This window comes from Fonticula alba, scaffold supercont2.211 (genome assembly GCF_000388065.1).
Source record: "Fonticula alba strain ATCC 38817 mitochondrial scaffold supercont2.211, whole genome shotgun sequence".
NCBI lineage: Eukaryota > Rotosphaerida > Fonticulaceae > Fonticula > Fonticula alba.
Window position 1 is genome coordinate 1 of NW_009243181.1, and position 23,656 is coordinate 23,656.

Below are 23,656 nucleotides of genomic sequence, written 5' to 3' on the forward strand. Positions count from 1 at the left end.
GACTCGAACCCATTCACAGGTTTTACCTGCTCTTTCCTAGACCTGAAAAAAAAAAAAAAATTATTAAATGTTTTTTATTTAATAAATAAAAAATCTATCAGGGATTTTTTTTATGGTATCTATTAAACAAAGCAGGGAGCTGTTTTGTTTAGTTTATATTCAGTTGTTTTGGTAGTAGATTTTTTAGTTATTACGTGAGTGATATTGTGTTCATGTATGTTTGTACGATTAGGTCAATGTTTAGGTTGTCATTGATTGCTTGTTTTGCAATGAATGCAGTGTATCTGTTAATATCTACCATGTTTATAATATTTGAGTGTATAGGATCATTTATTTTGTTAAGTGTTATGTTTAGGTGTTTTGAGCCCTGTTCAAAGAATTCAGCTCTATTGTATTTTAAGCATGCTCTGAGCATTGATATGTCCATCGTTGCATCATACTCTTTTAATATAAGTTTAAAATTATGAGTTCCGTTTTTAATAAGCCTTTCAGCTAGTTCTTTATCTTCTTTTGTCAGTTCAACTTCCCAGCTGGGGTAGCCTAAATAGTTTGTAAGATCCTGACAACTTTTGTTTAAGATATTATCAGGGTTGTTTCCTAATTCTCCAAATACTGTTGTCTCTTCTAATGTTTTATTGTTTTTTTGAATTATGTGCCTCTGTAACTTCTCATAAATTTTTATCATTTTTTTTTTAGTTGTATGATCTATCTCTATAGTTTTAGTTGTATGATCTATTTGTATTATTTTAGTAACTTTATGAGCCTGAGTCTCTTCAGTTACTTTATTATAAAGTCCCAAGTATTTAAACATAATATTTAAATAATATTTAATCATGATTTGGTTTATACGCTCTATTTAGTTCTTCTTTATAAGGAATGATTGTGCTAGGGACCTCCCCAGACAAATCTACACGGTGACCTAACAAAGCCTTGTAATCTTTTTTAAAGTGCGGCATAAGATTGGCTAAACTGTTGATATTTTGTTTTGTTTTGTTTTTAGGGTTGTTACTTTTATAAATTCTTAAGTTTTTAATAGTTAAATATTTATCTATTTGGGGTTTTTTAAGAATATTCTTATTTTGTTTCTGGCTTAGAATTTTGTATCTCTTTTTAAGCCTTACTTTTAATTTGCGTCTATGCTGTTTTTTGATTCTTACGCGTAATTTTAATATAGAGTTTAGTATCTTAACAATTCTATATTCTTTAGCTTTTAGATATTTGTTGCTAATAGATTCAATGTATCCTTTTTGAAATTCTATGTTTTTAAGTATATTTGGTAAAATAGCTACTTCTTGTTTATTTATAGCTAGTTCACAGTAATTTGTTATTGCTGATAGGAATTCAGCTACTATATTAGTAAACCACCCATTAATAATGTATCCTCTAGTACGGAGTAGATGCCAGTAAATAGATTTATTTACTAATCTACAAGTATTAGTAGGTACACTGAATAATGAAGGCTGGTAAATTCTTCTCATTAATCTTTGTTTAAATTTTCGGTTATATCTAGGCGCCCATTTATAACGAACAGACTTTAAAGATTCAATAGATAAATATTTTTTAATGTTTGCATATAAATCTCGAAATACTATTTTAGTAGTAATTCTACGTAATCTATATGAAATTCTTTTTCTTTTGCCTCTTCTTTTATTATATAACAATTTATTAAGTGTAGTCCTAGAACGATGTCTTCGTTTATACCTTCTAAACTTAATTCCACTCAATAATCTTCTAGCAGCCCTTAAGCCTGAAGCTCCCGAATTTAATAAATTTAAAAGAGCTGGTAATTTTAATGAATTGTTATACATACCAATAATATTTTTAGGTTTTAACCTAAAAATTGATTCTGTTAAAATAAACATTTTATTATATACTTCACTATATAATTGATCAGAAACTTGACCTTTTCTAAATAACTTATATGATGATTTACTTAAATAATTTAATGAAATTATTTGTAGCTTTAAAGCCCATTTAATATTAAACATTATAGCCTTAATCATAGCACTATACTTGCTCATAGACACCCTTCTTAATATTCTAGAATACCTACGACCTAATTTTTTAACAACATTTATTAATGATAAGTTAAATACAGTTTTTGTTGGCATTACATCTAATCCGTAGAATGAGGGCTTATACACCGCAGAAAAATTAGTTAATAAATTAACTTTTCTAAAAAATTTAAAAAATTTATAATCCGATACAAAATTATAAACCCAAGGAAGATTAAACTGTAGTATATCCCCAGCACTTAAAACTTCATTTCTAAAGCTTTGCCTATCATTTATATTTAAAAATTTTCTATTTACTAATTGTCTACTATGGTATATAGTGTCAGATAAATGCATATTAAACAATTGAGCATCCAACCTATTAATAAACAAATATTTACTAAATATATTGACATATGACCTTTTATACCTAGTTTTAGATATATCCATCTTATAAACCCTATTTAAAAATCTTTTTTCTAAAAACCCATAATAATTCGCAACTCTATTAGGAAGCTGTAAATATATTTTTCTTTTAACCACTCTATGACGCTTCATATATTTTTTAAATCTTTTTGGTAATGACTTACGCTTCCCTGTAGATTTCATAAGACGAATTAACCTTCTAATACCATTAACTATTTTTTTTCTTTTTCCTCCAGTAAACCAATAATCTATTTCTCTTTCTGTAAAATATTCATTTAAGTCAAACTTTAAGTCAATAGTCTGTGGACGTTTAAAATTATTTGTTATTATAACCCAACGTTTTTTAATTACATTAGTAAATTGATTTTTTTTTAAAAAGTACATATAATTACTAATAACTGGATTAAAGTGCTTAATCTTATGATATTTAGCACCTAACCTATATAAAACAGACATAGGCTTAGTCAGTTGAGCAAAAACTCGGGCACTGTCAATAGTAAAATAAGAATTAATTAAATTTTTTCTAATAGATAATAACCTATTATAAACTGTATAAATATTCGTAAAATTAACTGAATTTAATCTCTTTAAATATTTATTTTTAAATAACTTATAACGCTTAGCCTTTATAAATCTTCTTAAAAAAAAACTCCTAAAAATTTTTTTATAGCGAGAATAAAATACTGGCCTTCTTTTATACTTGTTCAAATAAAAAAAATACAACATCGCCCTAATAGACTTCTTATTTTTTTTTTTAGATCTTATTTTAAAACCAAATAAAAAATGTTGAAACTCAATAATCAAGTTTTTCACTAACTTCAACAATGAACCATATGAATCAACAGCTTTAGTTCTTAAAAACAAAAAATTTTTATTAACTGCTGGAACAGACAACTTAGCATCCAAAACTAAAAAACTTTTCAAACCATTCTCTTTATGCAAAGAAAATTTAGGAGGAAGTAAACCAGGATAAAAATATTTAAGCTTCAAAGAGTTGTGGTGCGGAGCCCTAGAATACTGATAATGATACTTAATACGCCTAGGCTTAAACACCGTAGTATATTCTTTATTACTAACCCTAAAGTCTTCACTCTTTAACGCATAAATCTTCCTATACAACTCCAGCCTAGAATAAAATGACTTTCTCATAAACTTAGCACGAAACCTCAAATGACGAGGCACAAAAGAAGACAACAAAGGACTATTTACAAATGCTGCATTCATATAAAATTAAATAATAGACATAAGATAATTAATAACACAAGCAAACACCAAACAATTTAAAAATCACAATTGGCTAACAGTAGCCAATATAACATACAACTATGTAAATAAAAACATACTCGTTATTCATTAACAAGACAACCCATAGTGTTCACCAACTACCTAAAACATACACAAATTAAGAACCGACCAATAAAAATTTTATATAAATACCTACAAATAAAACAATAAAAACACATAAAAACTCACTAAACACCAATAATTATCATATTATAACAGACCCCATACAAATAGTAAACTTATTTACAAAAATAAATGCTAGGAATGAAAACGAATCTGAACATGATAATAAACTAAAAATAGTACCCATCAAGCTAGAAGAAACAAACACTGGAATAGATAGCCCCCCTAACATATGAAAGGTTTGAACACGTAGAAAACCACCGAATTTAGTTAGCCACAGAAGATGCAAAAACCCAAGTCTATTACCAAAGTAGTATATAAAACCCACCACATACTTTCAATCAGGGTTAATACATACCTGACCATCTACACTCATAACATTTAACAGCACTAAACACCAGATAATATAACCATAACAACCACCCTCTCCTAAAAACCAAACCAAAAACCATATAAAAATAAAACAGCCCTAATAGACCTACTTACCATAGCCACTAAACATAAAATTAAAAACAGATAATACACCAAACACACACACAAACAGCCAATAAAAAACAACTACAGATATAAAATAATAAACAAAGATACAAAATGATAAGACAATAAAACTCACCATAAGACCTAAAGCCAAATCTAATACATCTAGGAGTTTAATTGGAATCGAACCAATGACCATATGCTCTACCACTGAGCTATAAACTCTTTATTTATATTATTATTATGTTGTTTTTTGATGGTTTTGAATAGTGTTATGATTGTTATGATTGTTATAATGTGTGGTGTGTAGTATTGCTTAATGTTTAGGAATTGTTGGTTTTTATTTATGATGAGTTTAATTGTGTGGTCGCTGTGGCCTAATATGCAGTTGTATATTCTTGATTTGCTGATGTTTATGTTCTCTGTGTTTCGTATTATTAGTTGTATGTTTTCTGTGTTTTTGTTATTGTAGTATAGTATTTGTGCTATATTGTAAATATATGGTTCTTGCTTACATGTTTGTAATTTATATAGGATTAGTTTATAGCCCTCTGATTCTAAACATTGTCCTACTGTTATAGCTATTTCTTCTTCATGTTTTATACATAATGCTATTGTGATGTATAGTAAACCTCCTAAAATCATAGCATGGATTATTCTAAAGTTTTTAGATTTTAATAACTTTGATATAATAATGGTGCTTACTGATGTATAGACTATATATGAAAGGTTATATGTATAGTATACAGAAATATATAATATTATTATATAAGATATATACTTTATATTATTGATAGAATTTATTAAAAGGGGTATTATAAGCATTATAAAACATGTAAATATTAATAATGGAAGCAGGACTATACTTTCAAAATCTTCAGGTTCTAACTTAAAACCCACCATATTGGGGTGTAATGCATGAACTAAAAATAAAATTAAAGTTATTAGAAACAAAAGAATAGTTACAGAAAACAACAAGGATTTAGCCATTATAGTATTAAATGATCTATACTCCATAAATGATACTTGTATTATATAAATTATAAACATTAATAAAACAAATATTAAAAAAATATAATTCTCAGATTCTGAAAAACTATGAACGGACTGTAATACACCCGTCCTAACTAATAATAGAGACATTATAGGAGAAATCCAAAATATTATGAATATAATATTTTTTATATTAATAAACTTATTAAAATTACGATAAAAATATAAAAAATGAAGAATTAATACACTCAATATAAATATAAACATTAATAGGCCCTCTATAGGGTCCCAAGTCCAAGACAAAGTATTTATATCCCAGCTCCATAAAATACTAAACATCAATGAAGTTCCTAACAAATAAACAATGTGAGATAAAAACCTCTTATGCTCATAAAAAAATCTTTTTACTGAACTTACTTTTAATAAGCTCAGATAACTTAATGATAATACTAATATATATGAATAAGCAATATATAATATTATTGGATGAAAAATCATCATGGGGTTTATTAATTGCTGATTTATTTCTTCCGATACAAATTCTAAAGGAAATAAATATAATTCTATTGGTTGTAATATACCTATATATGTGATTATAAATATTAATAATATTAATAACTCTTTTTTATAATTAGTAGAATTAATATCATTTAATTCTTGAATTAAATGGGTTCTTACAATAAAAGATATTATTATAATTATAAAGTATAATAAATAAATACTCTCAAAATTATTAAAAATTAAATTAAAAAACGTAATGATTGAATTATCTTTTTTTAAATCTGTTAACTCATCATGATAGAAAATTAAATTTATTAATAGGCCTAAAATACTGATGCTGCTTAATGTTTTAATGTTTTGTTTTATAAATAAAGGACTTAAAGTAATTATAGAAAGAGTTAATAATTGTAGTGAATAAGTCATTCCTTGGAGAAGCCTAGGTAAAATAATGCTCGTATGACCCGTACATAGTATTTATGGTATTTATGTAGTGATTAGGTATAGTGTGCCAAGGGCTGTGGCAATTGTTATGTTGTTTAAGATCATGTCTCCGTATGTGCTTGGGATAGAATTATAGAATTCTGATTTAGTTTTTATATTTTGGTGTATTGAGTTTATATCACCTATTGATATTTTTATAAAATAATAAAGTGTTGTTATTGTGATGATTGTTATAATGTTTAGTTTGTTATTATATGTTATTATGTAATAGTAGCATATAATAAGTATTATATCTAATATTTTTTTATCTACTATAAAAAAATTACCCCATATAGCTTGTCCCCATATAATCCCACTTATAAGTGTTATTATAGAGATATTTAATAGTAGAAAGGAAATATTTTTTATTTTATGTGTAGTTTTAGTGATGTATAGTATACTAATGGGTATAAGGCATATAGTAACTATAATAGCTAATGGGACATGTACTGAGAACATGATAGTTAAATCACCCTGAGTTAAGTCTATAATAGGTTTTGTTTTAATTCTATTAATAAGAGTATAACTTTCGGAGATTATGATTATTAATAGCAGACTTTCTATGAATTTTTTAAACATACTTTTGTTTTTTTCTTTCATTTAGTAAGACTCTTCTTCCATATTTAGATCTCCCTCTTTTTCTAGATAAAACAGGTGCAAGATCAAATTTCCCTCTAACTAGCGTATAATTAACTCCAGGCAGGTCTTTTATTCGGCCCCCCCTTATAAGAACATAACCATGTTCCTGTAAGTTATGACCAATACCTTTAATAGCTGCTGTAGCATAAAAACCAGTAGTAAATCTAACAGTCGCCACCTTTCTATTAGCTGAGTTAGGTTTTTTAGGATGTGCTATAAACACAGATGTACAAATACCCTTTCTTTGAGGACATTTATTCAACAATGGGGACTTAGACTCATTTTTTTTTTTTTTAACCCTAAACTTAACACACTGATTAAACGTTAACATTTAATTCTTTTTCTAAAAGAAAACAGCAATATCATAACATTTTCAAATATACCTACTAATGGGTTTATGATTAAGAAATAGCTAAAGTAGAACACAGTCGAGTATACTCCGACTATAGTATATGGTGCTTCCATTGGAGCTCCACCTAAGTATCCTAGGATTAAGAAGTTACCTACAAATATCCAGAATAAAAATTTATGTATTGGTCTAAATGTAGCAGATCTTACCCATGCAGTATGTAAGAAAGGTAATGCTAATAGTATTAATATAGCCCCTATCATAGCTATTACTCCTCCTAGTTTACTTGGTATAGAACGTAATATAGCATAAAATGGTAAGAAATACCATTCTGGAACTATATGAGCAGGAGTTACTAATGGGTTTGCTGGGATATAGTTATCAGGGTGTCCCATTACATTAGGATAGAAGAATACGAAGAATGAAAATAATAAGAAAAATAATATAAATCCATGTATATCTTTTACAGTGAATAAGTCATGTAATCTAGTTTTATCCATATGGGATTCAAATCCCATAGGGTTATTAGATCCATGCTTATGAAGTGCTAATATGTGCATTATAACAAGTCCAGCTAATAAGAAAGGAAGTAAATAATGAAGACTAAAAAATCTATTTAATGTAGCATTATCTACAGAGAATCCTCCCCATACAAATTGAACAAAATCTTGTCCTATCCAAGGGATAGCTGATAACATGTTTGTTATAACTGTAGCAGCCCAGAAACTCATTTGTCCCCAAGGTAATACATATCCTAAAAAGGCTGTACCCATCATTATTAGGAAGATTATAACTCCAATAGACCAAACAAACACTCTTGGTTTAGTATAAGAACCAAAATATAATCCACGAGCTATATGAACATAAACAAACATAAAAAAGAATGATGCACCATTAGCATGAGAGTATCTAATTAACCAACCTAAATTAACATCCCTCATAATATGCTCAACACTAATAAAAGCCAGATCTACATGAGGAGTATAATGCATAGCCAATACAACCCCTGATGCTATCTGAATAACTAAGCAAATACCTAAAATAGAACCAAAATTCCAGAAATAAGAAATATTAGCCGGAAGAGAAGATTCAACCAATGCCGAACTCAAATGAGACAAGCCACTTAATCTTTTACTAAGCTTCATCTAACATATTATTAACCCAAGAAATATAGTTATCCATTTTTACAGATTCCACAACGATAGGCATAAACCCATGTTGAACTCCACATATTTCACTACATTGTCCAAAGAATACTCCTTCTCTGTTAATAATCATAGAAGTTTGGTTTAGTCTTCCTGGAATCGCATCTAACTTAATTCCTAAACTTGGAACAGCCCATGAATGAATAACATCTGAAGATGTTATTATTAATCTAACATGAGTGTCCATAGGAACAACCATTCTATTATCTACTTCAAGTAATCTAAATTGACCTAATTCTAAATCTGATGTTGGTAGCATATAACTATCAAACTCTATAGACCAAGCATGATCTGAATACTCATATGACCAATACCATTGATGACCCACCACTTTAATTGTAACAGCCGGATCAATAACCTCATCCATTAAATATAACAATCTAAATGAAGGAAAAGCTATCGAAATCAAAATAAACGCCGGAGTCACAGTCCAAATAATCTCAATTAATGTACCATGTCTAATATACTTATGAGAAAAAAACTCATCTTTAAACTCAAATATAATAACAGATAATATCCATGTAACAAAAACAGTTGTAACAATTAGATAAAAAAATATATGATCATGCAATGATATTATACCTTGCATAACAGGTGTAGCAGGATCTTGAAAACCATACTGTAAAGGATACGCTATATCTAAATTCATCATTTTATAAATTTTTATATTTTTACGTAGGATACAAATTAATAGTAAGACATTGTATATCATCTTTATAAAAATAGTAGCTAATTAGGCATAACCTAATTATGCTGCATAGCTACCCAGAAATAAAAAATTATTATTAATCTCTAAAACTCTTAAGACTCAACTTTTTCTTTTTTCTTTCTGTTCTCTCTAAGCTTCTGTACTTATTTTAAATGCGCCAGGCAAGGGGATTCGAACCCATTCGCAGGTAAAAACCTGCTCTTTCCTAGACCTGGATAAAAAAAAAATTATTAAATGTTTTTTATTTAATAAATAAAAAATCTATCAGGGATTTTTTTTATGGTATCGTCTTTGTTTATATTTAATATTTGTTATTGTGCTGTATTAGATTTTTTTTTTTATTTTATCTCCTATCACTGAGCATTGTAATATTAGACCATTTGTTTCCTAGTGTTTTTTATTTTATTATTTGGGTTTAAAGCTGTATTAGATTTTTTTTTTTATTTTATCTCCTATCACTGAGCATTGTAATATTAGACCATTTGTTTCCTAGTGTTTTTTATTTTATTATTTGGGTTTAAACTCTGCTAGCTATTGAAAATGCTAGTGGATTTTAAATTGATTTTATGGTCTTTTTATAGTTTACTTTCAGGGAAATTTTATGGCTATGTTTACCTTTATTGTAAAGTTATCATAGTTCTTCATTCTTCTTGTTAATTGAGAAGGTTTTTTTAACAGTAATTTTAAGCACTTTTAACATTCTGTTAAATATTTTCCTGGGTTAGTAGCTATTTATTTGAGATTATAATTCTTCTACTTTCATGCTTAGGATTGGTAAGTTTCTGGCTTTATCTAGTATGTGCTATAACTAATAAATTAGAGATAATTTATTATTATATAGGTTCTATTCTCTATTAATTTTTATTTTATATCTGCAGGAGATTATAATCAGTCTCTTTCTATAACTAACTACATAGATATTAATTTTCAAGTACTTTATACAGTATTTTTTATAGGCCCTCTAATAAGATACTAACATTAATATCCTGAGTTAATAAGTTTTATTTTAGATAAAACTTAGGTTAAATTTATATTGCAGATATTTATAGAAATTTAGAGGGCTAATACATCTTGAAACTAATTATTAGTGATACCCAAATCTGGTTCATACTAGAACGGCATGATCAAGTGTTGGCCGAGAATAGACGATTATTCCGTAACTTTATGTAAAATTATCAGGGTTTTATAACCTAGTAGATAATTAAGTTATATACAATTAATATTAATGTTAGTATCTTATTAGAGGGCCTAATTTATCTAAAATCTTAGGGTAAAATACTTGTATTTAGCCCTACTGTAAAATACTATGGAAATATTATAGCAAAATTAATATTAATTTGGCCAAAGGCTGTTAACTTAATTATTTTGTGTTTTTAGTTGTAGTTACTGACTAGGTTCAAAAGATGCTGGTATCGGTTGTTTTCTCTTTCAGCTAATTTAGTGTATATCTCACTATAGATATGTGAAGTCCATAGGCTAGTGTAATGGTCTTTTAGATTTAATTTATAATATTCTAGGGCGCCTTGTTCTCCATAAGTATCTATTAGGTTGTTTAATTCATTATGTAGCTTTGTGTCTAACAGGTTGTCTATATGTATACACCACTCTGTTAGGTCATATATGCTGTTTAGGTTACATTGTGCTTGAGACATCGTGTGTGTAAAGCCATAATAACCATGAAGGCGTAGGGTATGGTTGAATATGGGTGTGTTGTTTTCATTTACACGTTTCATGTTTTGGGAGTAGTCTCTTAATAAATCATTTTTAGTTTGTGTAGAGCAATAACTAAAAATTCCATCTCCTTTATTTAATAATTGAAAGTACTGTGACTTTAGACCTACCATATTATGATTTAGAGGTTTTGGAGTTATACTATGAGTATTGTTATATTCTACTCTAACCCATTCATGAACATAGTCAGACATATATGAGTAACATGAATAGTTTATACTATCTAATATAAAATTTACTAATGTTTTTAGCATATTTTGTTTTCCACACTCCCAGAATAAATTTTACTTAAAGTATGAATATTGTGATTAAAGCTGTGGAAGCTTGCTGGGCTTTCTAATGTCCATTCAATAGATGTGAATTGTAATTTGATTTTTTGTATGTATCCAGAGAAGTAGTTTTTTTCTGTCCATGTTTTACCTGGTGTTTCGTTTACGTATGCGCTGTATACTGTGTAGAAGAATAGGAAGCTAGCAAATAGTGAGATGAATGATCCAACAGATGAAATATGGTTCCAGAAGAAATATGCATCTGGATAGTCTGGTATTCTTCTAGGCATTCCAGCTAATCCTAGAAAGTGCATTGGGAAGAATGTAATGTTAACTCCAATGAACATAGTCCAGAAATGTATTTTACCTAGTGTTTCGTTATAGCTGTAACCTGTTATTTTGTAGAACCAGTAATAGAATCCAGCAAATAGCGCAAATACTGCCCCCATAGATAATACATAGTGGAAGTGTGCAACTACGTAGTATGTGTCATGTAATGCCACGTCTAGTGATCCGTTAGCTAACATTATTCCTGTTAGTCCCCCTATTGTGAATAAAAAAATAAACCCCAATGCAAATAGCATTGGTGTTTGGAATCTTAGTCTTCCTCCCCATAATGTAGCAAGCCAGCTAAATATTTTAATTCCTGTAGGAACTGCAATAATCATAGTAGCAGCTGTAAAATATGCTCTTGTGTCAACATCCATCCCTACTGTAAACATATGGTGAGCCCATACTATAAACCCTAAGAATCCAATAGATAACATAGCATATACCATCCCTAAATATCCAAAAATATTTTTTCCACTGAATGTAGAAACTACATGACTAACTATTCCAAATCCAGGAATAATTAAAATATATACCTCTGGGTGTCCAAAAAACCAGAATAAATGCTGGTATAGAACAGGATCCCCTCCCCCTGCTGGTTCAAAGAAAGTAGTATTAAAGTTTCTATCTGTTAATAACATTGTAATACCCCCAGCTAATACTGGCAATGACAATAATAATAAAAAAGCAGTAATTAAAACAGCCCATGGGAACAACGACATTTTATGTAATCCTAATCCTGGAGCTCTCATGTTGAAAATAGTAGTAATAAAATTAATAGCTCCCATAATAGAACCTACCCCAGATAAATGTAAACTAAATATAGCCAAGTCTACAGCACCACCACTATGAGCCTGAATTCCAGATAAAGGAGGATATAATGTCCAACCTGTACCAACCCCTTGTTCTAAAAAAGTAGATATAATTAACAATAATAATGAAGGAGGCAATACCCAAAAACTAATATTATTTAAACGAGGGAAAGCCATATCAGGAGCCCCAATTAAAATAGGAACCATATAATTACCAAAACCACCAATTAATGCTGGCATAACCATAAAAAAAATCATTAGAAAAGCATGAGCTGTCACTAAGTTATTATACAATTGATGATCACCATTCAAAATTTGAATACCCGTATCACCCAATTCCATACGGATAATAATAGAAAATCCTGTACCTATCATACCTGCAAAAGATGCAAATATAAGGTATAACACCCCTATATCCTTATGATTTGTAGAGAACAACCATTTAGAAACAAATTGATTCATTTATGATTTGTTTATAGTATATTGGTTGTTTATGGCGGACTATAGGATTCGAACCCATGACCAACAGAATCACAATCTGGTGCTCTACCAACTGAGCTAAGCCCGCATAATTTTAGTTTGAGAAAATGGGATTCGAACCCATGCGTCATGAAATCAAAATCCATTGCCTTACCACTTGGCTATTCCTCAATGGAGTTTCCTCCTTATATTTTGTTAATATTAGTTCTTAAATTTAGTTAATTTTTATTAGAATTAGATAAAACTTCTCTAACTAATGATACTTTTTCCATATTAACACAATATGAATATATCATGTTATAACTAATTGTAAAAAATACACAAAACATAAAAGAAAGATTAAAAAAAGTTAATAAATCTACTTGTGGCATAAAATATAATATATAATGGCTATATTATCTGGAAGATTATTAATATATTATCTATTTGAGGGCGATGGGATTCGAACCCATGCTCACATTCGTGGATAGATTTACAGTCTATTGCTTTAAACCGCTCAGCCACACCCTCAATGAGTTTAACAGGACTCGAACCTGCGACCAACGGATTAAAAGTCCGCTGCTCTACCACTGAGCTATAAACTCTTATTTATAAAGTTAAATAACCCCCATTCAGTCTAATTTATTTTACTATTCCTTTACGATCTAGTGTCGAACAGATTTAAGCTTCTAATATAATAGCATTTATTTAGGCTATAACGTAGGAATTTCCTAATCCTGAAGAGATTGTCGTATCTTGCCCTGTTAGGAAATTATTAGTTATGTTGTTATTCAAAAAATAGCCCGCTTGGTGGAACTGGCAGACACGACAGACTTAAAATCTGTTTTCAGTTTATGAAGTATTGGTTCGAGTCCAATAGTGGGTATTGGGCTTATAGTTTAGTGGTAAAACGTTCCACTCATGATGGATACTACGTGGGTTCGATTCCTACTAAGCCCAATGCTCCCGATCTTTTGATCGTAGCATACCACTATGATAGTTTATGGATGTATCTTTCGCACACACACATGCTCAGATATTACCTATCTCTTAATATTGCTTTTAGGCCACACAATATAATTTATATTTCATTTTTTTAAATGAGATTTGTTTTTTAAGTATTTATATTATAGTTTGTTTTAATTATAAAATTTTTTTTTATGAAAAATATTTTATTTGTGTATGTTCCAGCTAGTGAGACACTAGTGTGGGTTGTTAGTGATTAATTCAGTTGTGGATCAAAATTTAGATTTAGTTATTTTACTATTAGATTTATATTTATGTATAATAGGTTAGATTTAATGGAGTTAAAAGCCTTATATGAAAACATGATAGCCCCGATTTTATCTATTATTTTATTTATAGTTAAATTTTTGATGTATATAATTGGAATAATTTATATATCTAAAATACAACCAGTTTATATATCTGAAGTTTCATCGGACTATAATAATAAGTATTATTATTATGTTATTATTGTGATTTTTATTTTGGTTGTATATGGTTTGATAAAGATTTTGGGGTATTTTAAACCAGGTCTTTTTAGTATGAGGGGGTTTGTTTTTCCTTCTGCTTATTTGGGGGCTTATAATCTGATTATTTTTTTAGCTGGTAGGTTTTTCTCTAGGTTTTTTATTAGGTTGCTGTCTTCTTTGGTTTGGGGTCATGGTCTGACGGGTTATTATGCTTTTAGGGTAATTTTGGCTTTGTTTCCTTTTGTTTTTTTGGTTTGTTTTTTTAATTTTATTAATTTTGGGGGTTCGTTGGGTTATTTGTCAGTATTAGTGCCTGTGGGGTTTGTTATTTGGATTTTTAAATGTTTTTTATATTCATTTAAAAAGTTTGTTTTAACTAACTTGGAAATGATGTCTGACTTGTTGTTTGTTTATGTGTTGGGCTCATCTCCAGAGGAGGAAGTTGCTCTTATTGACATTGAGAAGTTGAATTTTAAATTGACTTCTCTTGCTTTTACCTTAGAGTTTAGAGAGGAGGACATTCCTCAGCTAAAACAAAAGTGGCTTTTGTTTGCTAGTGGAAAGTGTTCTATTTCTTTATATGACAATTATTTTAGGTTGGTTGGCTATGTTGCTATAGCCCTTAAAATCTTGGCTTGGGCGAATATTTGTATTATTATGATGGATATGGGGGATGTTTCGTAGGTTTAGTTCTAATATTTTTAATGTAAGTTCCCCAAGAATGTATTATCATGCTGTAAAATTAGATTGGGATAAGATACCCAAGTATAAAAGTCAGCTTTCTGATCTGGGGGTATGCCCAAAGCATCTTTTAATAGTGGACGAGAATAGGACAGATGAGAATGGTACTGTGCCTCTTATTAGTCAGGCAACTAGTAAGCCAGGTTATAGTTACGAGTCATTCTTATTAGACGAGAATAAAAATATTATTGGGGAAAACAAGCCCCAGCACCTGTTAAGATTTCAACAAAATAAAATTAGGCTTGATACGCAAGATTATAAATATATTAATAACAGTGAAGAATATTTAAATAGCCATAAAGAAAGTATAGATAACAATTTAAATATCGTTACAGATAATTCTGAGTAAATAACTATAAGGGATAATCCCCAAGGGGATTATTCACAAACATAAAAACAAATATTATATTTGTTTTAGAGAATGTAGCTCAACTGGATAGAGCGATAGCCCTCTTAGCTATAGGTCATGGGTTCGAGTCCCATCATTCTCGTTTTTATATATTTTATAGTTCTTTTATGTATATTATAAATTGCGTTGTATTTTTAATTGTTATATTAACAGTTAGTACATTTATGTTTTAAAACTAATTATTTAGTAGATGTTTAGGTGGTCTTTTATGATCTTTAATGCTATTTAATTCGTGTTTTGTTTTTTATTTTATGTTATTTCTTATATTTTAATTTTAGCTATTTTTAGGTGTGTATTTTGATTATATAATTATTTGGGTTTTTTTTATATAAGGGGGTGTGTACAAGAGTATAAATCTATTAGCTGTATGTTTACTATAGAAGATATCATACATTTATAAAAACTAATGGTATTTAATTAAATGATAGTTTTTATGGTTGTTTTGTCTGTTGATGTACTTTTCTTAAGTTTGTTTTTATGGTTTATGTTGTTATATTACTATCTGTTCTTTTGTTGAATCTGAATTTGTAGGGGGTTTATTATCTTGTTGGGTTTAATTGTCATAGTTCGTTGATTTAGTTTGTTATTTGCTGAGTTTGTTATCTGATAGCTTTTGTTTTGTTCAAGTATATTTTTCTATCTATGTCTTTGTACGTAGAGGTTACTTAGTTGGTTTTGCTCTATGGTTATGTTATTAGTTGGTTGTTATTCTTTTAGTGACTGTAACAATTGTTATAGTATAAATAAAAATTTTATATAAGTTTTATTTAAAAAGTTAAGGGGTATACTATACTATATTATTTTATTTGTAGATTTTCTTTTAAATTAAAGAATTCTATAACAAGTTTCTTTCTCATTTTGTTTTTTAAAGAATTATAATTAAGGAAATAAAGCTGAATGCTAATATTCTTGTATATATAATTATATCCTGATATTTTAATAAAGTGTCTCTAGGTTTAATACTGTAAAGAGCTAGTGCTTGTTCAACTAATTGGGGGGGTATGAGTTGAATTTAGGCCGCTTTCAATCGCCGATTTAGTTAGCCCTACAATTATTTCCTTAGTAATTTGATCCTTTGCTACACGCTCGAGCTCTTGTTCATCATACACTAGTAATTCTTTTAAAGCTTTTATTTTGCTTTCTATAAAATTTTCAAAAGATATTCTTACCATCCTAATAATCCAAATAGACAAATTAAAAGGTACTATTAATATTACATATTGTGAAGATATTAAACCTAAAAAGAATAATATTAATGCTATTAGGTTTATAATAGGTTGGGTTATATCTGTAATAATTTTCAGTATACTTAATAGGCTAGAGCTGCTTCGGCTTAATCTTACATGCATTATAAATTTATTGTAATATTCCAGCCTATAGTAATTTCCTATTAGATGAAATAATACTTCAATAGCATTCCTTGATGTAATTGGTAATCCTTCAGTACCGAGTTTAAACTTTACTCGTAAATATTTTACGTATATAAAATATCCTATTAAAATAATAAGTACAAAGATGTATTTCCATTTAGAATAAACAGGTAAGTCTCCTACCATTTTAGCAGTATGAAATGGTAGATATATTAATTGTATAATATAAATAAATATCACAACTACACAACATATTTAAATATAATATAATACCCCCCATTATTAACCCCTTATATATAATATTCAAGAACTCCCCTATAACATAGGTATAAAGTAGGTACATTACTAATACATAATAAATACTAGATTTATACTAACCAAGATATTTTTACTTAAGCAGGACAGATGCATAAAACATGCACATAATATTTAATATACGCACAAACCAACAAAACAGCCCTATAACAAACCCCACCTCAATTAATTTAAACTAAGCTACAATAATATAAAAGGAAGAATCAACTAGAACCCATAATATATACTTACTTTATAACTTACACTAGTATATTTATAAGAGACACCTAAAACACTATAAGTTATAAGTTTTATACTAAAATATAATATATTAACAGCATAGAAATATACTCGTATATATTATGGGCAGATTACCTGCAGAACAAATATCTAAATAAAAATAGACAGGCATAAATTAAGCTATAGATTACAGTGAAGATGCCTATCACATAATATATACTACCAGAAATGTTTACACCTATTAATTTATAACACATAAACCCCCCCCACTAAACCAGTGTTATAGGCACCTATCCTAATACCATATTCATAAAATACTAAAATTAGTATATTTCACCAGAGGATTCTAACTCACACAAATCATTTCTTTTACCGATAAAAGCCAGATTTAATATTCATATTTTCAAGAAAGGTTTAAGGTATTTACAGTAATGCTATATTATATACACTCAAATTAAATCACTTGAGTTTATATAAACCTAAATATATTTAACTATACTGGAAAATACATACACTATAATCTGAATTTCATAAGCCAGTAGTTCTAACAGTAACAGAGCTTAGTTAAGATTATAAAGTACTTTAGATTACCCTCAGCCAACAAACCTTTATAGAGATGTAACCATACAGCTACTAACTTCTAACCTTTAGAAGTTATTGCCATACTCACCCTGGTAGAACACCAGCTTGTCACCAATACTAGGAATTATATAAAATAACCACTTGTTCTTCGTTACAAGCCCAACCGTATTTTAATACATAATATAACCTAATAATAGGTATATTATAAATAAACTCAATATACTACTAACAGAATAAAACAACAAGAAATATAGACACAAAGCCAAAAACAACACTAAAACTACCATAATAGCCAATAAACATTATTATATTAGGCCCAATACAACACTAAACTTATAATACCCCCTATTAATTAAATAAACACTAAAGCATTACTAAACTACTACTGATTTAACACTAAAACTTATAAATTAAAACAACCAAAACAAGACAATATAAAACATTCTAATATTTATTTTTTTAATCATAAACAAAGCCGACCCAAGAGGAGCCTAACCCATAAGCATATATCCCATTATAAAGCGATCAGAGAATAGGATTCGAACCCATTCGTAGGTATTTACCTACTCTTCCAGACCCTGTAAAAACTTTATAAATAAAGAAACCCCATTTTCAATAGGGTTTTTTAGTGATTCTACAAAATTAGAAGTACTGGCTTATCCATTAATAACTATATTAACAATTTTGAGTAATTCTTGTTAGATCATAATAAATTTTAATCAATAAAAATATTGTCCTCATCCTCTTTATTATAAGATGGGGGATATTGTGCAGAAGCTGATTCTTTATTAATAATTTTATCCAAAAAAACTTTTAATTCAATCAATGAGGCTACAGAGCCATGATCGGAAGTAATAAGTTCGCCTCTTTTATACGATATAAACAAACTTATTAGTAAAAGGATGTCCTTATCCTCTAATATTATTGAGGATGCATGCTCCTTGAAGTAATTAATAATTTTTTCCTCATTAATTTCTAAAAATTTATTATTATTTTTAGAGGATAAGAACGTTAATTCTTTATTATCTATTTTTACTAGCTCTTTGGAGAGTACTATGTGCTGAGCCTTATTATCGTTATTAATGTTCCTCATCGATAATAATAAGCTTGATTTTCCAAGAGGTTGAGTGCTAGTGTAATTTGCTATTATTAAGGATTTTTCTTCTTCTTTTGTTTCTAACACTGCTAAAATGTGCGAGGATCTTAGGCCTAAGCTGGCACTGACCTGATCTCGGAGGCTTGTACTAGTAGTACTAAGTACTGCATTCTTTAAATGAAAACCACCTCTTAAATTAAAAACGTGCTTTATTAGGTCCCCCTTCATTTTTTATGTAAACAGGACAAAACATAAGAATATCCACATAAAAACTCTAGCATAAAATAATTGCTCGAAAAACGAGTTTGAATATTGTGAACCTTTAAATTTATAGAGCATAAGTAGTTTTTCTACAAGGTCGGACACTTGGTTCATAGTAACGCCACCCTCATGAGCTTCTTTCGTTAACTTGACTACTATTAATTTACTGCTCTCATTGATGGCTATTCGTTTGATTTCAGCCTCATCATAAAGCATCAAACTCTTTAAAATTCCGATATAAGTTTCTACAAAAGTATCAAATGAAATATACCAGATTCTGATAACCCAAAGGCAAAAGTTTATGGGGATAATAATTAGCATGTAGCTCGTGCTAATTTGCCCTATCACAAATAAGAATATTAATAGAAGATTTACCATTGGATGTATAGCCCCTATATAAAATATAAATAAGTTCATGACATAGGTACCTTTACGCCATTTTTCAATATAATTTAAGAATCTATTATAATATTCGTCCCTATGCTTATTTCCTACCAAATGAAAAAATACTATTAAAGCCATCTTAGCAGATATTACAGGCCCCTCTTCTGGAGAATAAACGTATTTACGAAAATATTTAATATATGTTAAATATCCTATTAAAATAAGTAGTACAAGAATATATTTCCATTTAGAATATGATGCTAAGTCCTCTACCATTTTAGCAGTATGAAAAGGTAGATATATTAATTGTATAATATAAATAGTTAATGGGATTGTAATTGGAGTCAATGACACTGTATAGTAGAGAGGATCCTTTTTAAACTCTGTAAATATTGCCATACACTTAATTTTCATTATAAATTTATAAACATCAGCTTTAGTCTAAGATTGTATATTATACATATATATATATAATATTCAAATCTCATTAAACACCAAATAATAATAACATAAAATAAATACAAGAATTTTAATACAAAATATAACGCTAATAAATTCTAAATATAAAATTAATGTATTTATTAATCCTTAAGGTCAGGGTTGCTAAGGTCTTGTCAGACGGGTTAGTTTCTCTGGGGCTTATGGTACACCTTATTTAGTGTGGTTTATTCACCCTATATAAGTTATATTTGATTTTTTTATAGGATATTGGTGTGGTAGGTGCTGGTTCTATAGCTGTGTATTTGATGGCTATCTTCTCCATTTTTACTGAGGTTTGTGTGCTCTGTGTTATCTGAGTGTTAGTGTTTTCCGTGCTTTGGATGTTTCTGTGTTTCAGCTTATAATTTTTAGTTTTGGTGTGTTAGACTATATGGTAGTGATTAGTTATGTTGTTATTATATATATTCTATATCTTAATATATATTATTTGTTTTATTGTGGTGGTATTTATGGTCTCTAGGGTGTAAGAGTTTAGCTTCTATTCTAATACTTTTTAGGTGTGTATTTTCTTTAGCTGTTTATTAGTATTTATAGACTTGTAGGTTTTTCTAGTTTGTTTAATATATTCTAGTTAAGGCTGTGGTGTTTGTAATATGTACGGTTTAGATGGTGAAGTAACAATCTTTATAGGAGTATGGGGATTATATTTAATTGTTTTATCGTAATCTTAGTTGTGTATAAATTACCCTCTAGAGGCTCTATGTTGAGAGAAGGGCTGGTTATGTATTAGTTTTATATTTTAAGTATCTGTTGTATTGATTGTAGTCTCTAGCCTTTTTAATTTAGATTTGATTATAGGAAATAATTTTTGACTGTGGTTTATACTTGTTTGTATTTACAAAATTTAAGGTTTAATTTTTATTTAATCTATTGGGTATATTAGTATTAGATCTAGAGGTATTGTTATGGTGTTTTAGTACATTTTTTATTCAGTTATGTATGTTTTCCTGTTACTTCAGTAATTTTATTATAAATTACTGTTATAGTATACTTATACTGTGATCTAATTATAGTAGCTTGTGGTTTGGTACAGTTAGTGTACGGACTAACAGGCTGTCTATACCTATTATTTATAATCTGTTGGCAGTGGTAAGATTCTATAGGGCTATTTTTATGTTGAACCTGATGGAGATTTTCCTCTGTTATGTACTGCTTAGTCTACTACAATAGCTCTATAGCTAACATAAGAATTTTTGTTATGTTTTATTAAGTACTATTGGCATAGTTTCTATTTGTGTATCAGCAGCTGTTTTATTCGTATAGTTAAGCTGTATCTGGGCTTAGTAGTGCTCTGTGTTTATTATCCTGTTATGAGATGTATTCTCATGGTTTGTTGTTATAATGTATGTACAATGGGTATATTATATATAATATACCTTTCTATATGGTGTTCTAAGAATTTAAATTATGCCTTGTTATAGCGTGTTTCCTTGAAATTATTAAGCTGGAGCTTTTATTTAGGTTACTATACTTTCTTTTAATAATGTTTATGATCTTACTTAGAACCATTATTTATTTTATTTGAGTGGTGTATAGTTTCGGTACTTAAGTTTATTTTGGTTTTATGTTCATTTCTGTGTTTTATGAGTGTAATAAAGTTAAGTTTTAGTTGAGTGCTAATTCAGGGTGTTTTTTTTTTATTTAGTTAGGTCTTACTATGGGCTGTTTAGCTGTAATTTGCTTTTGGTGTGTACTATGTTTTGTTGTTTTGGCCTATAGGTCCTTGCAGAATATTAAAGTATTGTTTCATTAGTCTGGTGGTATTTTATTTAGTTTAGTGTTGGGCTGTATGGCCAGTAGTATACGCTTATAAACATGAATATCCATACTATATCCACGAAGTGGTAGTACCATGCACAAGTGTCGAATCCTACATGGCTTGAGTTTGTGTTTAATCCGTATACAGTTCTGTATAGGCATGTTATTAAATAGATTGTTCCTATTATTATATGTATCCCATGAAATCCTGTACACATAAAGAATGTAGATCCATATACAGAGTCAGCTATGCTGAATGTAGAGTCTATGTATTCTAAGAATTGAAGACCTGTGAATGACATTGCTAAGATGATAGTTATTAATAAAGACACAGTTGTATGAGGTTTATTTGCTGTAATAATAGCGTGATGTCCCCATGTTAATACAACTCCAGATGCTACTAGTACTATCGTGTTTAATAATGGAACACTTAAAGGGTTCAATGCTTGAATTCCTTTTGGAGGCCAAACCACACCTAAATCTACTGAAGGAGCTAAGCTTGAATGAAAAAACGCCCAAAATAAAGCTACGAAAAACATTAGTTCAGATACTATAAATAAAATAAACCCAATTTTTAATCCTCTTTGTACTAAGTATGTATGACACCCAGATAATGTACTTTCTTTTGAAACATCTACAAACCAACAAAAAAATGTTAACAATACTAATAAAAACCCTATTAATAATGTGCTAGATCCACCATTGAATCCATGCATAAACAGAACAGCAGATTTCATGCTCAACATTAATGAAAAAGCCATGAAAATAGGCCATGGACTGTTATCTAAAATATGATAAGTATGATTTTTATATCTCATAAAAATCAAGTTTAAATTTTAATTATTTTATTAATACAAAATAATCCTCTTCAGGATGGATTCGAACCATCAACCGAACGATTAACAGTCGTTTGCTCCACCATTAAGCTACTGAAGAATTGGGCTAGTGTGGGAATCGAACCCAGACAAAGTCGATAGATCATGAGCCTATTAGGGAGACCACTCCCTCCGCACCAGCCTTTAAAAATAATGTATTATGAATATATGTTTGGGTTATTCAGTTTTTAGTATTACTTAGCTACACACATTACTGTGCTTACACTTGTAACCTATTTTAATAATTTGTAATAGTCTATTACATCTGAGTTAAAAACTAGCTTAAAGATGTATTTCCTGCTTAGATGCTTTCAGCAGTTAATAGTTCGATACGTGGCTACCCAACGATGCTTCTGGAGAAACAGTTGGTACACTATTGGTATCTCCTCCCCGGTCCTCTCGTACTAGGGTCGGCTTCTTTAAGTTTTTATACATTAGTAGTAGATAGGGACCGAACTGTCTCACGACGTTCTAAACCCAGCTCACGTACCACTTTAATTGGCGAACAGCCAAACCCTTGGAACCTCCTTCAGCTCCAGGATGTGATGAGCCGACATCGAGGTGCCAAACGACTCCGTCGATATGAGCTCTTGGGAGTCATCAGCCTGTTATCCCTAGAGTATCTTTTATCCGTTGAGCGATAGCCTTTCCACTAAGTACTATCGGATCACTATGGCCGACTTACGTCTCTGGTTGACTTGTTTGTCTTTCAGTTAAGCAGGCTTATGCCATTACACTCTACAATAGATTTCCGACCTATTTGAGCCTACCTTCGCACACCTCCGTTACTCTTTAGGAGGTGACCGCCCCAGTCAAACTACCCGCTATAAATTGTCCCTTATGGTGAGTCTAGACGATCAGTAAGGATGGTATTTCACTGCTGCATTAC

The 23,656-nt window shown here is 29.4% G+C and overlaps 6 protein-coding genes, 9 non-coding genes and 1 pseudogene across 16 annotated transcripts; 3 read left to right on the top strand and 13 right to left on the bottom strand.

Moving 5' to 3' along the window:
- Positions 1-827: 827 nt before the first annotated feature.
- On the bottom strand, positions 828-3,644 carry H696_09000 (hypothetical protein; the record flags this gene model as incomplete). The annotated part of the gene is made up of 1 exon: positions 828-3,644. One exon carries the CDS (start codon positions 3,642-3,644, stop codon positions 828-830), a length of 2,817 nt encoding a protein of 938 aa, XP_009498406.1.
- An 828-nt stretch (positions 3,645-4,472) lies between these two features.
- On the bottom strand, positions 4,473-4,529 carry H696_09100 (annotated as a pseudogene). The gene has a single exon. The product of its transcript is annotated as a tRNA-OTHER (tRNA).
- Positions 4,530-6,849: 2,320 nt separating this feature from the next.
- Positions 6,850-7,248, bottom strand: H696_09001 (ribosomal protein S12; the record flags this gene model as incomplete). Its single annotated transcript has 1 exon — positions 6,850-7,248. The coding sequence occupies one exon, from the start codon at positions 7,246-7,248 to the stop codon at positions 6,850-6,852; it is 399 nt and encodes a 132-aa protein (XP_009498407.1).
- H696_09002 (cytochrome b) lies at positions 7,242-8,411 on the bottom strand (the record flags this gene model as incomplete). The annotated part of the gene is made up of 1 exon: positions 7,242-8,411. One exon carries the CDS (start codon positions 8,409-8,411, stop codon positions 7,242-7,244), a length of 1,170 nt encoding a protein of 389 aa, XP_009498408.1.
- On the bottom strand, positions 8,401-9,123 carry H696_09003 (cytochrome c oxidase subunit 2; the record flags this gene model as incomplete). The annotated part of the gene is made up of 1 exon: positions 8,401-9,123. One exon carries the CDS (start codon positions 9,121-9,123, stop codon positions 8,401-8,403), a length of 723 nt encoding a protein of 240 aa, XP_009498409.1.
- Positions 9,124-11,158: 2,035 nt separating this feature from the next.
- H696_09004 (cytochrome c oxidase subunit 1) lies at positions 11,159-12,784 on the bottom strand (the record flags this gene model as incomplete). Its single annotated transcript has 1 exon — positions 11,159-12,784. One exon carries the CDS (start codon positions 12,782-12,784, stop codon positions 11,159-11,161), a length of 1,626 nt encoding a protein of 541 aa, XP_009498410.1.
- Positions 12,785-12,817: 33 nt separating this feature from the next.
- On the bottom strand, positions 12,818-12,890 carry H696_09101. Its single transcript has one exon. It is a non-coding gene; the product is annotated as a tRNA-His (tRNA).
- An 11-nt stretch (positions 12,891-12,901) lies between these two features.
- H696_09102 lies at positions 12,902-12,973 on the bottom strand. The gene has a single exon. It is a non-coding gene; the product is annotated as a tRNA-Gln (tRNA).
- Positions 12,974-13,229: 256 nt separating this feature from the next.
- On the bottom strand, positions 13,230-13,312 carry H696_09103. Its single transcript has one exon. It is a non-coding gene; the product is annotated as a tRNA-Tyr (tRNA).
- Positions 13,313-13,314: 2 nt separating this feature from the next.
- On the bottom strand, positions 13,315-13,386 carry H696_09104. Its single transcript has one exon. It is a non-coding gene; the product is annotated as a tRNA-Lys (tRNA).
- Positions 13,387-13,582: 196 nt separating this feature from the next.
- On the top strand, positions 13,583-13,667 carry H696_09105. Its single transcript has one exon. It is a non-coding gene; the product is annotated as a tRNA-Leu (tRNA).
- A 2-nt stretch (positions 13,668-13,669) lies between these two features.
- Positions 13,670-13,741, top strand: H696_09106. Its single transcript has one exon. It is a non-coding gene; the product is annotated as a tRNA-Met (tRNA).
- Positions 13,742-15,414: 1,673 nt separating this feature from the next.
- Positions 15,415-15,488, top strand: H696_09107. The gene has a single exon. It is a non-coding gene; the product is annotated as a tRNA-Arg (tRNA).
- A 6,415-nt stretch (positions 15,489-21,903) lies between these two features.
- On the bottom strand, positions 21,904-22,710 carry H696_09005 (cytochrome c oxidase subunit 3; the record flags this gene model as incomplete). The annotated part of the gene is made up of 1 exon: positions 21,904-22,710. The coding sequence occupies one exon, from the start codon at positions 22,708-22,710 to the stop codon at positions 21,904-21,906; it is 807 nt and encodes a 268-aa protein (XP_009498411.1).
- A 46-nt stretch (positions 22,711-22,756) lies between these two features.
- H696_09108 lies at positions 22,757-22,828 on the bottom strand. The gene has a single exon. It is a non-coding gene; the product is annotated as a tRNA-Asn (tRNA).
- Positions 22,829-22,832: 4 nt separating this feature from the next.
- Positions 22,833-22,909, bottom strand: H696_09109. The gene has a single exon. It is a non-coding gene; the product is annotated as a tRNA-Met (tRNA).
- Between the last annotated feature and the right edge of the window lie 747 nt (positions 22,910-23,656).